At 39.7% G+C, this 16974-nt stretch overlaps 1 protein-coding gene across 1 annotated transcript; it reads left to right on the top strand.

Moving 5' to 3' along the window:
- Window positions 1–4096: 4096 nt before the first annotated feature.
- MMP12 (matrix metallopeptidase 12) lies at window positions 4097–14693 on the top strand. The gene is made up of 10 exons (XM_012770570.2): window positions 4097–4246; window positions 5371–5612; window positions 6226–6374; window positions 6459–6584; window positions 9271–9432; window positions 9941–10064; window positions 11183–11316; window positions 11678–11837; window positions 13369–13475; window positions 14253–14693. The coding sequence occupies exons 1-10, from the start codon at window positions 4142–4144 to the stop codon at window positions 14351–14353; spliced, it is 1410 nt and encodes a 469-aa protein (XP_012626024.1). The 5' UTR covers window positions 4097–4141; the 3' UTR covers window positions 14354–14693.
- Window positions 14694–16974: the final 2281 nt, after the last annotated feature.

Here is a 16974-nt window from a genome sequence, read left to right as displayed (position 1 = left end):
AAATTAGCTGGGTGACTTACATAGAAAAAAATTAGCCAAGCATGGTGGTGCATGCTTGTAGTCCCAGCTACTTGGGAGGCTGAGGCAGGAGGATTGCTTGAGCCCAAGAGTTTGAGGTTGCTGTGAGCTAGGCTGACACCAAGGCACTCTAGTCTGGGCAACAGAGCGAGACTCTGTCTCACACATACACAAAAGAAAAGATTCTGACCCAGGCCCAGATTGGAAGCTGATGGTCCCAGTAGAGACATGGCTTCCAGGGCACACAATGAGAGAAAAGCAAGGATCAAAGGGTCCTTGGCAATGCTCTGTGTGAACAAGAGCACATTTATGGAAGTGCAGAAAGTAGCCGATGTCAGGGTTCCTCAAGAGAGGGACAACTTGTGCTGATAAGAGTTTCCTTATTAGAAGGTAGATTTGGTAGTATCCAGCTTCCAAAAGCATCTAAGGATCTATTACATTTTTGCCTCCTTTAGCCAGACACTGGGACATTCCAGGGTATATCCCCTGCACAATAATCTGTTTGTTGTGTCATCCCCAGGAATCCAGAAGCAAATCAAAGAATGATTATCAGTAAGAACCAGGAGGGAGAAATGATCCCAAGATATAAAAAGAAATCCCTATCACAGAACAATAGTTCTCTTCATGAAGGAAGAAAGCTTCACCTAGTTAACTTTCTCCTTTTATGGATGAAGAAATGGAAGTCTGGAAAAGGGAAGTGAATTGCTTAAAGAGTCATCTGGGAGGTCTCCTGACTCTTGTCCTGACTTGTTGCTACAGTGCATTTTGATTATTCTTCACATTTCTGTCTCCCTATGAGTATTTTTGGGGTCTCACTATGTTGCCAAGGCTGGACTCCAACTCCTGGGCTCAAGCCTTCCTGCAGCCAAAGCCTCCCAAGTAGTGAGGACTGTAGGCATGCACCACCGTGCCTGGCCCTATCTTATTGCTGCAAACATTGCAAAAATAATACCATGATACCCTCAAGCTTTTTAGTTAATGTCACGCTACCCCCTTTCCTCTTGTGGGTGCCAGGAGTAACCAGACAGTCCTGGGAGTATTGCGGGTGGGTCTGGCTTCCCAGGGAAGACAGCAGTAGCGGCCTGCTCTCTGGAGGGTGAAGTTCTGTGCACCTCGTCTCCTGCCTCGGTCTGGGCAGCGCCTGCTGCCTAGGTGCCTTCTGCTACTACAGCTCGCTAGGGATTGGCCCAGAGCACCTCCGGGGAGCACAGTGTTTGTTTGGAACCATCATAGTCAGTTGCGTGGACTTAGACAAGTTAACTTTTCCATGCCTTATTTTCTTCATATGTAAAATAGTGATACTATTAAGGTTTTGTAAAGAATGCATAACAGAATCCATTAAAAGCACCTAGCTGCGTGCCTTCGTGTGACAGATCCCCAGTAAATGTCAATTTCTTGCCTTCTCCCTTTACTTCTGTGTGCACATATGTTGGTCATGCCATAGTTGGGTTAGACCAGCTAACTTTTCCCACATCAAAACAGGTTAACCTAAATAACAAGTGAAATATATTTGTTTAAAACTTTCTAAAGAAAGCAGATTTGGGGAATGTGTAGAGAACATAGTTCCTCTGTGTTCTTACTCTGTTTTCAACCACAAGTGCATCCACACCCAGCAAGGAAACACGCATAGCCTGGACACGGCTGATGCTGATGATGGAGATGGCTCACAGAGTCCCTCTCACCTTCTTCTGGGAGAAACTGGCATTTGACCCTATGTGGACGCGATCGTCACCTCATCTTTGTAAGGCAGAGAGTGTCAGAGTAACTGGTTACAAAATCTACTGCCTTCCAAACTAGTGCTTAGCCCCAAATTGTGTCAGAGAGCTCCTTAATCCCAAGACATTCTTCCCGAGGAGGAAGTTGCAGAAGGCTGGTGAAAAACCTGGAATGTGTAGGACTGTCACACTGGGTGCAGCCCAGAGAAGGGAGCCCGAGGGAGGAAATGGGGAAGGTAAAGATAGTACGGTTCCTTTTTCTTGTTTCTTTTCTCCCCCAGCAAATGGTTTCCTTGCAAACAACTATACGCTAAGGCACAAAATCCAGCAGGAAACAGTGATGAGCTACCACCGTGTACATCATCAGGTAGAGACAATGTGATGACATGTTCACATGTGCTGTCAGTGAACAGTTTATTTTCCGGGTCTTGCTCTCCAACAACAAGGCAAATACCTGAGGGTAGAGGTAATGACTCAGGTATCTCTGAACTGACTTTGACTTTGCAGCCTGGTTTGATGGAAAGAGGAAGGCTTTGGAAACAGACTTGGCCTCAAACCTCAGCTATGCTACCTACCAGCTGTGTGGCTTTGTGCAAGGTGTCTAAGTTCAGTTTCCTCATCCATAAATGACTACTGTGAGGATTAAATAAGACCATGCATGCAACTGCTGGCAGCTGCTCAAGTATTTCCATAAATGTTGGCTCTTCTTCCTTTGTAATGACTAGAACAGGGGCCCTCAATATTTCTCTTATTATTACCGCTCCCATAAGAAGGTGTTTTAGACATTTTAGACATTCCCCTCATAAAATATCAAAGGTATACCATACATCTGTTTATGTGCTGTATGAAAATCTGTCCTTTATACTTAAAAAATATTTTTTTGCCCCTGATGACCAAGTTTCATCCATTTGAGGGTGACATAACCCCCACTGAGAATGCACATCATGAAGTAGCTCGTATTCTACACTAGGTATGAGTAGATGATCCATGACACGAGTTCCACGTGGTCGGATGTGGCATCTCACCAGGGGATTGATAAAAGGCTTCTGGAAGACACACGTAAAACCAAGAGATCTGGATTTCAGAGACACTATTTTGATCACAGAAGGCAGGTCTGTTGAATTTTGTATCATTAAAAAACGACGTTCTCACAAAGGAATGATCATCTGTTATATACAGGTTAGACAGACTCAGAGGGAAAACAAATCAATGCCTAGAGAGAGGAGAACAAATCAGAAAGAATCTGCACAGTTCTCAAGAGTGAGGCAAGACAATTTTTAAATTACTAAATTTGTTTTTTCTTGTCTTTTTCTCCTTTCCTTTAAGCCCCACTCAAGCAGCCATAGCTGACTCAGTTTCCCAGGCCAAGGAGGTGGCTCACAGCATAACACACTCATATTTGCCCCTTACCCCATCCACTGGCCTGATCATCTAGAATCAGGAGGCAGCAAACACGTGGTGGGATTGCAAAGGGTATGGAGGAGAACCCCTCCCCACACAGCAGCACCTGCTTCTTGCAACTCTACCTTTGAAATTGTATTCCTTGACTCTTAAATGTTTTCTATCTTTAAACATTCTCTATTGACTGAGAGGCAGAATCTGTGGAAATTGGACAATTAGATCAAGGGGGAAGGAAGCTGAGTTGACAGGGAGATACAGATTCCAGAGGCAAACTTTTCCTATTTCTTAAAGTTGAGAAGTGCTAACCTTCATGCTGCCAACTCAAGACAATTTGGGAGGTAGGGAAAGTTTGCCTCTGGAATCTCTCTATCCAGGCACGTAGCTGTCAGGATGTGTTGTACAGGATGCAAGCCTGTGTAACACTTAGAACAAACATTGAAGCATCATAATGTCATGAAGTTTTTCCTTGGTAAATATGAAATCTCTACATCTCAGTTCTCTGGGGAACTAGATTCGGCTTCAAGAATCTTCATCAATTCTAGCAAAAGGATTTTATTTATCTAATCTTTTTTATTTACTTAAAAAAACTGATTTCATCTATAATGAACACAAGGGAAGTATTATATTGAAAATTGAGAATACTAAGCTTCCTAAAAATATATTTAAAGACCTCTTTCTATATTAAGCCCTTGGTATTTCTTTGACAAGGGCTTATTTTGTGGGGTAGGTGGAACTTGGGGCTTGTTTATCATTTTGAAGAAATATCCTCTGAATTGCCTAAATGAGTGATGGGTTAGATGCTAATTGACCCACTGTTGGTTGAATAAGGTCTTGCTTTTGTTTGGGTGCTTTGGAGATAAATAAAAGGATGATATCAACTGTGAGTCACTCACAGGATTTCATATTACAGAGCCTGGCCTAAGGGCTATATAAAGAGAGACATTTAAGGAACTTGTGCTGAAAAGGAACAGAGTAAGTTGAGATAAACCGTTCAGCAGAAGTCAATAATGAAGTCTCTTCTGTTGATACTGGTCTTGCAGGTCACTGTTTCTGCAGCTTTTCCCCTGATGAGCAACACAAGCCTGGAAGAAGATGATTTGGTATTTGCTGAAGTAAGTATAGATGCTATAGTATTTATCTAGCCTGATTTTTGTCTTTAAGATTCTTTGCATTGGCCAGTTTGGTTTTTCTTTCGAAAAAGTACTAGTTGAAAACTGGCCTTGGAGGCTGTTTGCTTTCAGCATTAAATTTATCTTTGCCAAAGAAGAATGTGAAAAAGAGGTATTGGTTTTGGAGAAGTGTTATAAAATGGTGAGTGAATTTGTTTCTCCTACTAAAAAGCTTTGGCCAAGGCATTTCAGTCCACTATAATTGGAGTTCATTTCTGCTATAGAATTTTACATTCAACACTTAACTCCTGTTAATAATCCAAGATTCAAACAATGACTTAATGAGATTAACCACTTCAGGCTGCCATGATAATTTAAGCAAACTCCCTTTACCCTCACTCACCCCACATATTTCTTTACAGTATTTATGTAACAAGCAGGATTTTCTTTCAATCCTGAATTATTTCAATCCTGAATTTCTTTTAGCTAATTAAAAAAGCTCGATCTCCTTATTTCCTAAGATTATTTTAACATGGAATTTATCATAGTTACCCATTGTGTTTACCTAATTTATCATAGTTACCCATGTTTTAACATTGAATTTATCATAGTTACTCATTGTGTTTAGTTTTGTGTTTTTAAGCTAGATATTTTTATCCCAAACTTTTAAAAATATTTATTTATTTTATTGTTTTAGAGACAGGGTCTTACTCTATTGCCCAGGATAGAGTGCAGTACCATGATCATAGTTCACTACAGTCTCAAACCTCCCACCTCAGCCTCCCAAAGCACTGGGATTACAGGTGTGAGCCACCATGCCAGGTCTGAAACAGCTTTCAGAGAGTAGAAACAAGTTTGAAGAAGTAGAAACATAAAGGTATTTATGCTGAGCTTCCAGGAAACTTTTTGCTAATAATTTGTGACATGTCTTTGATAGCACAGACAAATCAAGATTTTTTTTTCCTCATTATAATTAATTGTCCAAACAGCAATAATCTAACCCGCGATTAAGATGTCCAAAATTCCTGGTTCAAAAGAATGAATGTGCGGTTGAGTCATACACAGGGAGCTCCCAGGAGAAACTTTTCCATGTATAGGCATGCATTACTGAATGTGTTTTTTTCCAGATGTACTTAGAACAATTCTATGGCCTTGAGATGGAGGCAATGCCAAAAATGAAACTCAATGGAAACTTCATGGAGGAAAAAATCCGGGAAATGCAGCAGTTCTTGGGGCTCCAAGTGACCGGGCAACTGGACCCATCTACTCTGAAGATGATGCACACCCCGCGATGTGGAGTACCTGATGTTCATCATTTCAGCACCTTGCCAGGGAGGCCCGTGTGGAATAAACGTTACATCACCTACAGGTAATGCAGGCGTAGGTTGCCATGTATTTTTCCACTTTCCTGTAGGTCTGACTTCTAATCGGAACCATTTAGAGATAGCCCTAAATCTGGAAGTAGCTAAGTAGCCCCTCTCCATTGGAAGTAGCTAAGTAGCCTCCCTCAATTGTTAACCCCTATCTCTGTGTTAAAATTCATTATCTCTAGAAGGGAGGATTGCTCACTCAAGGAAGAGCTGTTTGGCTTGCCAGTCCAGAGCAGAGTAGAAAAGGTGTAACTAAAAGGAGAGTGAAGCTGAATGCACTATAAATAAGAGACAGGAGAATGTTTGTAGAGTCGTCATGATGGATAAATGCAGAAGTCTGGGAGCAGGAGCCAAAGGCATAAGCTTCTGTGAAATGAAATCCTTCACAGGGATGACCTGTAAGTCATAAGTAGAAGAAATTAAGTCAGATTTTGGTTCAGGAGGAAGCTGGCCAAGGAAAATTGCTTCTATACTTAATGAAATGGGTTTTTCTTATCTGAACTTGATTTATGAAATGATACCTCTTCCAATGGTGTTAGCAACAATGAATATTGTGCTAAGACAAAATTAACCCACGGTTTCACATGTTTTTCTCTCTCTTTGCTGATAAAGAATCAATAATTACACTCCTGACATGAGGCGTGAGGAAGTTGACTATGCCATCGAGAAAGCTTTCCGAGTATGGAGTAATGTGACCCCCCTGAAATTCAGAAAGATTAACACAGAAGAAGCTGACATTATGATACTTTTTGCACATGGAGGTAGGGAATGCAGACTTCATCTGTATCATTTGGCATGATCTATAGGATGTATAGAAGAACTAATTATCTTTCCTTTTTTAAAAGCTCATGGAGACTATGGTGCTTTTGACGGCAAAGGTGGAGTCATAGCCCACGCTTTTGGACCTGGAGATGGTATTGGAGGAGACACACATTTTGATGAGGCCGAAATCTGGACTCAAAATTCCAGAGGTAGGCCGAAAACACCGAGCAAACAAAAACCTAAAACAACGTAAACCCTAACAAATTCTAAATTATATCCTGAATTTGAAAGACTGTATCTGAAAAATGATTACATGACAGAAAAACTTGTTCTGATCATAATTTTGCCTGTAAATCAAATTAATGTTTTGCATGGGTCTCAATTTCACCTACTAGAAATTGAGGGTATTGGACTAGATTATCTTAAAGATTAGCTCTAAGAATCTTCAAGGATTCTATCACCTATGAACTGGTTCATTGGCATAAATTTAAGGGAACCTTGAGAACGATAGTATGAAAAGGTAAAAGCTGTTATTTAGGTGATAATTTTTTGACAGTGAAATCCATAAACTCAAAAGTAAACACAGTTACTAATTCTATGTATGCCAATACCTGCAGGATAAGAGTGTAATCTCTATGATTCATAATATGCTGACAATTTCTTAGATTCAAAGTGACACAGAAGGATAAAACTATGGAGAATCTGGAGATCTGTATAGAGAAACACAAGATTATATGGTCATGTCATCTTTCAGAATGCGCAACTGACCATTGAATACCTTGGGTGCATTTGTGGAGGGACTCGCCATCCCCCGTGGGTAGTTGAGACAAGGTTAACTAAGCTCTCCTGTTATTTGGGGGAATAGCATGGGAAAATTTTCAACCATCATGTCGGAAGCCTTCCTAATCTTTCTATTAGAAATCCTATATTGTATGACTCCCCCACATGGAAAGGAAGTGGGGAGAAATATTCTCTTACTCAGCATCCCCCTCTTTCTGGCTGATATTACGAGCATTTGATAGTAATATTTTTATAGATACTATGTCCACCAGCAGGGCTATTTGTTTTAGTCTGACACATAGCCTAAGGCTTATAAAATTTTTGATGAGAAGAGGATTTTTGTATTGTCAAAAGACAGATTATGCAGGATTAGGTACTTGCTGAACTGCAAATCCTCAGCCAGACATGTTAAATGTGTCTAAATTTTAGCCGAGCTTATTTGGGGATTGCAGTCTCTTCACCTGAAATGAGAGACTTGTGCTGGTTAGCCTCAAAGAATGTTTTGGAATTCTAATGGATCTTAGAAAAGTAATTAAGACCAAGACATTAGTGGCTAGTTTATAGGAAAGCTGGGTAGGAACATGCATTTGCTAGCCCAGTGTATTCTTTCCAGTGTTGCCTTATTCTGTCAGTGTTGCCTTCTGTTTTAATTGGCTTGATTCAATGCATTCAAAAAGTTATTTAGGAACATTCTAACTTAAAATGCCCATTCTCAGTCTGATTTTTTTGACCCAGTAAATTAAATGAACAATTAGGTCTATGTTTGCTGAGTGTCTATTTTGATTTTAGGTGACATTTCCCGTGGGCACACAATCTAGTGGGAGACAGAACACAAACAGAAATCCATTATTTGGGGATGAGGACCAATGGTGGTGGTTTGTAGGAGTATTATGGGAATTCAGAATAAGATAAATTTAGGTTTAAGCCAGATTGTGAACGTTTTGTTTACTCTTCCCAGTCTTATGCAGAGCATAGAGAACAACAGAGCCCTTGCTTCTTTTTTTCTATTAAGAGAAGAAATGAAAATATCTCTGAGTTAGTTGCAGGATTGAACTTGGGTACTAGAGAGTACTTGGAGACCAGGCTCTGTAGCTAAGTGCTACATGACCCTGGGCAAGTCAGTTCTTCTGAGCTACAGTTTTGTCTTAGAAAAAGAAAGAAAAAAAATGAAGGGATAGGACTAGAATACAAAAAAGAAATTCAGGAGCCTATAAATCTGTGAATTGGGAAATTTGGGAGAAAAGATACACCCCTCTCCCCTTTCTTACTTACAGAGGTGCCTTCTCTAGGACATACAGAAAAAAATGAACAAGCGTGACTATAATTTAGTAGTCTAAACATGTCTAAATTATAAGTGTACACTCTAACTTTATGTAGAATCATGTATAGTAAAAGCCCAAGCTTTAGAGACAAGAAATTTGGATTTGAATCATGGCTCAGACTCTTCATTTGGTCAATTAATCTTACTGATGCTATTTCCTCATCTGTAAATGAAGAGCATAGTAGCTTTCTTTCAGTTGTGTAAGAATTAGATATAACGTGTTACGTTTCTCAGTGACTCGCAGTACCTGCAACTTAATGATAGCCTTATATTTGGGTTTAGGAAAGGTTGGCTACTAAAGACTTTTCTGTCTCTACCCAAGCCTGATCAAGAGTAAAAACATAATGGAGTTATGGAAGTTGAGAATGATTTAGAAGCAATGAAAACTGTTGAACACAGGCATGAATTTTTATAGGAATTTCACAACAGAATATATTTCATTTGTCTATTAATGCAATGGTCCTTAACTGGAGGCAATTTTGCCCCATAGGGGACATTTAACAATGGCTGGAGACATTTCTGGTTGTCAAAACTAAAGGGGAATTTGCTACTTGCATTTAGTGGTAAATCCAGAGGTTTCTAAACATGTATGATGCACGGGACAGCCCTGGCAACTAAGAATCCTCTGGCCGGTAACCTCAATAGTGCTGAGGTTGAAAACCCTGTTCAAGAGAGTGGCGAAATAAGTAAAGTGTGTCCAAATGTTTCTTTTTCACTGTGTCAGATGTTGTGTTATTATCCACAAGATGACAATGGATTCACTGCTTTACCCCTTCTGCTTGGTTTCCTCCTAGGCACAAATTTGTTCCTTGTTGCTGTTCACGAGTTTGGCCATGCCTTGGGTCTCAGCCATTCCAATGACCCAACGGCCATAATGTTCCCCACTTACGGTTATCTCGACCTCAACACATTTCGCCTCTCTGCTGACGACATTCGGGGCATTCAGTCTCTCTATGGTAGGTTAAATTTCTTTATCATTTTGCCACGTGAAGGCACTCCTATGAATAGTCTGATAATATCTACATTTGGATAAAATTTTAATATATATCTTTTCTTTTGAGCTTCATAAGAACCCTGTGAAGTAGGTAGCACAGATATTGTCTTCACTTTACAGATGAGGACAAGAGACCTAGTATCTCAATGTCTGAGCCAGAGGCAGAAGCTGAGGCCTCAGGTTTGGTGTTCTTGTTACCCAAGATACCATTGCCCTATCGAAGAAGGTCCAAAGAAAAAATAATCTAACCGAAAAAAGAAAATAAAAGTTATCATATTTTTCTCCTCCATGAATATTGTTGCAACCATATGACAAAAAAACTTACTGTATAATTCCTGTGAATGCTACAGAAAACTTAAATTGATTTTGATGCAGTTTTTATTAAGAAAATGGAATGTTTTCAAAATAATGGTTCTTATGAACTAAAATGCAGATTTTTTTTCCTAATGTTTCTTGAAATGTATTTTCAGGAGGCCCAGAAGAACACCAACCAGTGCCAAATCCCGACAATCCTAATTCAGTTATCTGTGACCCCAATTTGAGTTTTGATGCTATCACTACAGTGGGAGATAAAATCTTTTTCTTTAAAGACAGGTAGGATCATTTTCGAATCTAATCAATATTGAAGGCTCTATTCTTAGATTTTTTTAGGTCAGAAAGTAGTTTTCCAATGATGGAAAATGAAGTTGATAAAACTTGTAAGTAGGGACTTGGACATGATTCTGCAGGCAATGGAGAGATCTTGAAGATTTTGAAGCAGGAGAGTGGTCTGATTAATATTGTGTTTTAACTAGAAAACTGGTACATAAAGATAGGTTTTCAGCAGGAATCTGGGTTGGGGAATTGGAAGACAGGAAGCAGAGAAGTCAATTTATTTTAATCATAGATTTAAAATGGTGAAGTCTGGAACTAAGACTGTAAAAGAGTACTTATGTAAAAGACTTGATTTCTTTTTTCATTTCTTTTTTTTTATTTTTTGAGACAGAGGTTTGTTCTGTTACCCAAGCTACAGTGCCATGGTGTCAGCCTAGCTCACAGCAACCTCAAACCCCTGGACTCAAGCCATCTTCCTGCCTCAGCCTCCCAAGTAGCTGAGACTATGCCAACATATCCAGCTAATTTTTCTATTTTTAGTAGAGATGAGGTCTCACTCTTGCTCAGGCTAGTGTCAAATCCCTAAGCTCAAGCTGTCCTCCTGCCTTGGCCTCCCAGAGTGCTAGGATTACAGGCGGGAGCCACCGTGCCTGGCCTTGATTTCATGATTATAGACAATTCCAGGATGACTTATGGTTTTTGTCATGGAATACAGATTGAAGCAGATAATGATGAGGGTGAGGGGCAGTGGGAAGATTAACATTTTCTAAATAGGATAAATATTCTTCAATTTTGAGATTATGAAATTGAGACATTTGAGGTTAGGTGGCTTCTTTTAGGTTATACAACTGGTGAATGGATTGTAGGGCCAGATTGAAATTTTAGATCCCCGGATTCCAAGCTCCAGGGTGTTTCTAAATTGCCTGTTAAAATCTTTCTTAATGACCAGAGTTAATTAAGATCTTTTCCTTGTGGGCCCCTACACAGACTTCAGTGGAACAGAATGTGAGGATAATGGAAAGAAACACTGGGTCTTTTTACCTTTCCTTCCCAGTCACGTTCCATGACTCTTTAGTCTACTGTGATTTTTAACATGTGTTAAATGTCTTTTATGTCAGATTCTTCTGGTGGAAGGTTCCGGAGAGACCAGAGACAAGTGTTAGTTTGATTTCCTCCTTATGGCCAACCTTGCCATCTGGCATTCAAGCTGCTTATGAAATTGAAGCCAGAAATCAAATTTTTCTTTTTAAAGGTAATTCCAATGTATACTTTTGCCATTAAATCTACTTCAAGGAAGAGAACTATTACTAGTTTTAATAGACCTTGATCAAAAAAAAAGAATTATCTGGATTTTATTAATGGTGGCTCTGAACTGTAAGCTAAAATAGCCTAAATACCTTGGTAATGCACATAACTTTGGGGAAAAGTTTGGAAAATATAAGATGGTAATACTTGTGAAAAGACATGGAACCATAGGAGATAGACCATGTGTAGGAACAACAAACAACACGTTTTAGAATTGTGGGAAAGGAACAGTATTGTTTGTAGTAAGTCAGTATTTTTATTACTCTTTCTGTACAATTCCAATGTACTCTTTTTCTTTGTCTTCACAGATGACAAGTACTGGCTACTTAGCAATTTTAGACAACAGCCACATTATCCCAAGAGCATTTATTCTCTGGGTTTCCCTTACTATGTGAAAAAAATTGATGCAGCTGTTTTTAACCCACATTTTCAAAAAGCATACTTCTTTGTAAATGACCAATATTGGAGGTGAGCTTTGATGGTTGGTAATTTGACCCCTAAGATTCATGAAACAGGCAAAGAATGGGGTTTTCCAGAAGGTAGTTTTTCAGTGCAAGTTCCCAAAGATCCTTGACCTTCCTGGGAGAGGGATGAAGAGAATATAGCACTGAAATAGTTATTGTCAACTTAGTTTTCTTTCTCTGTACTGTTGATTCCTGATATATGACATACTACATTTTTTATGTGTATGTGTGTGTATGCGTATGAACTCTGTAAATAAAATGTCATGTTATTAATCATAATGGAAATACATTGAAAAATAGTGTGATAGATGTGTGAGACCTAGTGTGTAGTAGACAGTCAGTTTGGAGGGTGTATGGAGCTCCAGACTCCTTTCCAAACTCATAATCACTGGACCAAAAGACAAAATGAGGAAACCATTCTCTGAGTGACAGGAGCAATCTTACAAGTTCTTTCCCAATAGGCAATCAGGTAGTCCAGTGAGGACCAGAGCTCAGCTGGGTGTCTGTCTCTTGTCTCAAGTGTCTACATTTTGAAGGAGGACAGGATCTTCTATACCCTCTACTGAGCAATGCAGTCATTTCCCACATTGCTTGTATGGCTGACGTGAGGCATAATAGAATGTGTTGGGAAGGTTATATTATAACCACTATTTTTTTCCCTTAAACATTTAAAATTCAACATCTAATTTCAATTGGATACCATACACTTATGACTTGAATTCATCCACCAACTCATACTCCTGTTTGAGACACAAAACTTTTGATTTCAACAAAAATGACTTTCTGAAGAGCTCACAAATGAGCACAGTTTGTCATAGCTTATCATTATTAACATTAATATTTCAACTCTGACCGGTGGCTCTATTTTGTTTTCTGCTTCCTTGTGGCCCAAGATTTTTCTTTCCCTTAAGGGCCAGTGCTGAGTGAGCAACAAATACTTGGAAAACTAAATTAAATAAAAATAAGATAAGTAGATTCTGTCGCCACTTGGAAGTCCAAAGAGAAACACAACTCTTTTTTTTTTTTTTTTTCACTTGCCAGTGAAAGAGAATTCAGGGGAGAAACTGGGACCTGCCTACAGAGCCTGGAAGTAAAAGAGTTTATTTTCACTTTGTCTCTGACATATATGTTTACAACCCTTTGCCTCTCTGGCCCTTAAACTGTTGGCCCATCTATTATCTTCTGGGTGGAAATTGTTATTTTTGTCTCCATGGAAAACTTGAAAAACAAAGGCAATGAAAGGCAGCTAAATAATGGGTCAGTGGAGAGGTACCAAATCCCCTTCAGTGCCAAGCTCTGTAAGGCAGGACACAGCACTGCTGGAAGGATCGTGGGTGGTGGGGAAAAGGCTTACCTGGAGTCAGAAAGCATAGGCTTTGAATCCTCCGGGAAATCAGAAATCACTGAACTGTTTAGTTCTTGGTTTCCTTCATCATTTTCTTCATCGCCCTTCAGGAGAGAAGAAGGTGGGTTCGTGGTTCATGTCATGAAATTTGTTTCCTGACCAACTTCCTGCTGGTTATTTCTTTGCTCAGGTATGACGAGAGGAGACAATCCATGGATTATGGTTATCCCAAATTTATTACCAAGCACCTCCCAGGAATTGGGCCTAAAATTGATGCAGTCTTCTATTCTAAAAACGGTAAGTAGATTAGGAAACCGTGAAGACGCTGAAAATCCCATTTTTCAACAAGGTCAGAGAATGGGGTTCCATGTTGGAAAGGGACAGGACACTGCAGTTCTTCTCTGTAGGGCCACCAAGGGGAAACGCACACTGTGCTTGGCTCCAAAAAGGCAGGCTAGGGGCAGGGCTGGGGTACTGATGGTGCATTCCTGGGGTGGTCTGGAAGGCATGGGGAATGTGATTGCTGCTGTTTCCCATGCACCTGAGTCTCTGGAATTTCCTTTGACACATCAGCTGCATAGTATGTGCAAGTGTGCACATGGCAGCCAGGACCCAGGTGAGCCCGGATGCTCATCCTTTCCTGCACTTTGCATCATGGACCTTTCTTTCAGCCCCTTCTGCCCCCATAGGCCCTCATGGGCTGGGGCTGAGGGTGGGATCACAGAAGCTTGACTGTTTGTTGTGTCTCTTCAAGCAAAACCAGCCTAAGCAACTGGTCACTGGGCCAAGATTTTTTTGTTTTTATTTTTCCCCCAGTGTCTTTTTTCCTCTATCAAGGCTGCTGGGTTCCCTAGTGGAGCCCAATATCCTCTCTGTTGAATGCTCTACCTGGAGTGTGGCTTGCAGTAGGTGGATATCTGGGGGCAAGATACACAGCCAAGGGTCCCCAACATTTATGTTCTCAAGTCACATCTCATCTAATCCAGATAATGCATAAAAGCAGATCTATGTTTTTATGTTTATGTTTAATTCTCAGAAGAGAATTAAATGATTTAAATTTGTTTTCATTTTCAGGACACTACTATTTCTTCCAAGGATCTAACCAATTTGAATATGATCCCATACACACTCGTGTCACCAGAAAGCTGAAAAGCAATAGCTGGTTTGATTGTTAGGGATGGTGTAATTAATGGTGCTTGTCAGTTCACTTCAGTTTAATAAGTATTTATTGCATATTTGCTGTGTGTTCAGTGTACCATTACGTAGTGATATATGTCATAAAATAAGATAAAATCTACAAGCCATAGGCAAAAGATTATATAAATTAAATGTTTTTTGATTTTTAAAATATTCATTGTCAATTTTGTTTGACTCTACTATTAAGTTTGAGGATACGTACCTCCAAAGGCCAATAGAATACTTTTTGGAGAATGCTCTGTAGGTTTGCTTCTAACATCCTTAGACTGAGAAATTATAATTACTTCTCCAGCTTAACTAAAATTAAGTATATGTATTTTTGCTCAAATAAAAACTTTGAAAGAAAGTATTTGTTTTCTTTTTTTTTCTTGAAAACCAGAATGTGTACTTTGAAAATTACTCTGGACCTACTCTTAAATAAAACACATCTGTCTGTGACTGTACCAAGGAGTAAACAGAAATATGGCAACTATGAAAAGAAAAAGCATAGATTTCTTTCAATCTCTTACATAGGCTACCTGAATCCTTGGTTCAGATGGGAAAGTGTTCTCTAGGCTGCACATGTGCATGGCTGCAAGACTGGAGAGGAGAAAGGATGAAATGGGAACTTCTCATTATGGTAAAATTCAGTCAAAAGTCTCATAATGTGAGCCATGCAACTGCCATGCAACCTTGACAAGTGATTAAATCTAAGCCTCCTTAAATTTAGGAGGAAATATGAGTGGTACCCACCTCATAGGTTTATTGTGAAAAGCAACACAATACATGGTGAGGGCAGCATGAATTTTTCCACTACCCTGTCACACAGTCCTCCTGTCTTCTGGGTTGTATGCATTGTAGAGCTCTCATGAATAGCTTATGGGTTTGTGGGATGCTTCTAGTTTCCAACTTATCAGCAGACCATTGCTGATCGATATACTCAACTTCTAAGAAATGGTCAAGTGCATTTCGGGTCAGATGATCATTTTTGACTCAGTGGTATGAGCTGAAATCAAGGGAAAAATGAGGCTTAGAAAGTAGATGGGGGTGGAACTCTCTGACCTTCATGTTTTAGATGCATTCTCAGCTCAAATATGTGCTCCTTCATTATGATAATCCTAGACTTGTCTTTGCAAGGAGTAGGATCAACTTGCCACTAGGAGGAACATTATTCTCTACAGGTAACTAGATGCTAGATTTCCTTGAAAAGAAGAAACTTTCCTATAGGATCAGCATCAAAAGAAAATTGAGTGATACGTGGGTTGAATTTTCTTTGGCCTTAGGCAATTCTGAAGGAAGCAGTTTCTCCTAAATGATGACTGAATAGGAATAAAAGCCCAGAGAGCCTCCTGTCACTATCATGAACGTTCACAGAAATTCCTGCAAAGACTTAACGTATGAACCATTCCTCCCTTTATCTCCATCTGTGTCATATTTTAAAATTTTGTTAAACAGATCCTTATAATGTTAACCATGTGCTAGGCATTGTTCTAAGTGCTGCATATACCAAAAAATAAAATAAAAATAGCTTTAAATAGCTTTTTAAATCCTCATTATAAACAAGAGGTAAATACTGTCATTCTCATTTTTCAGATGAGAAAACTGAACCATCAAGAGTTTAACTTGCCCAAGGTCAACTTGCCTTGGTGCTGTGGTTCAAATGCAGGCAGTCTGATCCTAGAATCTATGTTATAAACTACCACAAAATTCTGTCTTTCAGATTTATAAAATACAACTAAAGTCAAAATTTCTGACATTTCACTTTTGAAAGCTTTGCATTTTTGCTTGACTTTCAAGTCTTTAAAATATCTTAAGAGTGGCCGGGCGCTGTGGCTCACGCCTGTAATCATAGCTCTTGGGAGGCCGAGGCGGGCGGATTGCTCAAGGTCAGGAGTTCAAAGCCAGCCTGAGCAAGAGCAAGACCCCGTCTCTACTATAAATAGAAAGAAATTAATTGGCCAACTGATATATATATGTAAAAAATTAGCCGGGCATGGTGGCGCATGCCTGTAGTCCCAGCTACTCGGGAGGCTGAGGCAGAAGGATCACTCAAGCCCAGGAGTTTGAGGTTGCTGTGAGCTAGGCTGACGCCACGGCACTCACTCTAGCCTGGACAACAAAGTGAGACTCTGTCTCAAAAAAAAAAAAAAAAAAAAAAATCTTAAGAGTTCTGTGTGTGTCAGTTCGGAGAGTGTCGTTTTTTTTCTCTGGGAAACGGAACAGTGGGACTACTTTGGTCTCTTTCTAGGGTTTGTGGCAGGAGGTTTAGGTGCAATTTCCCCACTTGCAGATCGCTCAAGATTCAGTATTGCCAAGGTCCTTCTGATAAAAGAATCTGCCCTTGGGGGATGTTTGTTCTTGGCTAGCTGCTCTCTCATTCTTAATCTGGTTTCAGTTTATTCTGTGTATGTGTGTTGTGTGTGTATGTGTGTGTGTGAGTGTGTGCATACCCGCATGCACCAGTGTAGGAATGATAGGGAAGCCCCGGAGATTTCCATTAACCCCTACAAACCCAACAGTGCATTGAAAAGCAGGTTTTATTAAGACGGAAGTTGTTTTATGGTAAAAAGCTCCTTCAGAATATATCACCTGCTATCCTGCAGGAAGTGAAGTTGTGGCC

This window comes from Microcebus murinus, chromosome 4, assembly GCF_040939455.1.
Source record: "Microcebus murinus isolate Inina chromosome 4, M.murinus_Inina_mat1.0, whole genome shotgun sequence".
In the NCBI taxonomy this organism is placed as follows: Eukaryota; Metazoa; Chordata; class Mammalia; order Primates; family Cheirogaleidae; genus Microcebus; species Microcebus murinus.
The sequence above is the reverse complement of the archived record's forward strand: the minus strand, read 5'-3'. Positions and strand labels throughout refer to the sequence as shown.

Bases quoted from the DNA above. Each gene is read 5' to 3' on its own strand.
- MMP12 (XM_012770570.2), top strand. From the start codon at position 4,142: ATGAAGTCTCTTCTGTTGATACTGGTCTTGCAGGTCACTGTTTCTGCA. The intron at 5,613-6,225 runs GTAATGCAGGCG...TTGCTGATAAAG, and splicing joins AAACGTTACATCACCTACAG to AATCAATAATTACACTCCTG. The intron at 6,375-6,458 runs GTAGGGAATGCA...CTTTTTTAAAAG, and splicing joins GATACTTTTTGCACATGGAG to CTCATGGAGACTATGGTGCT.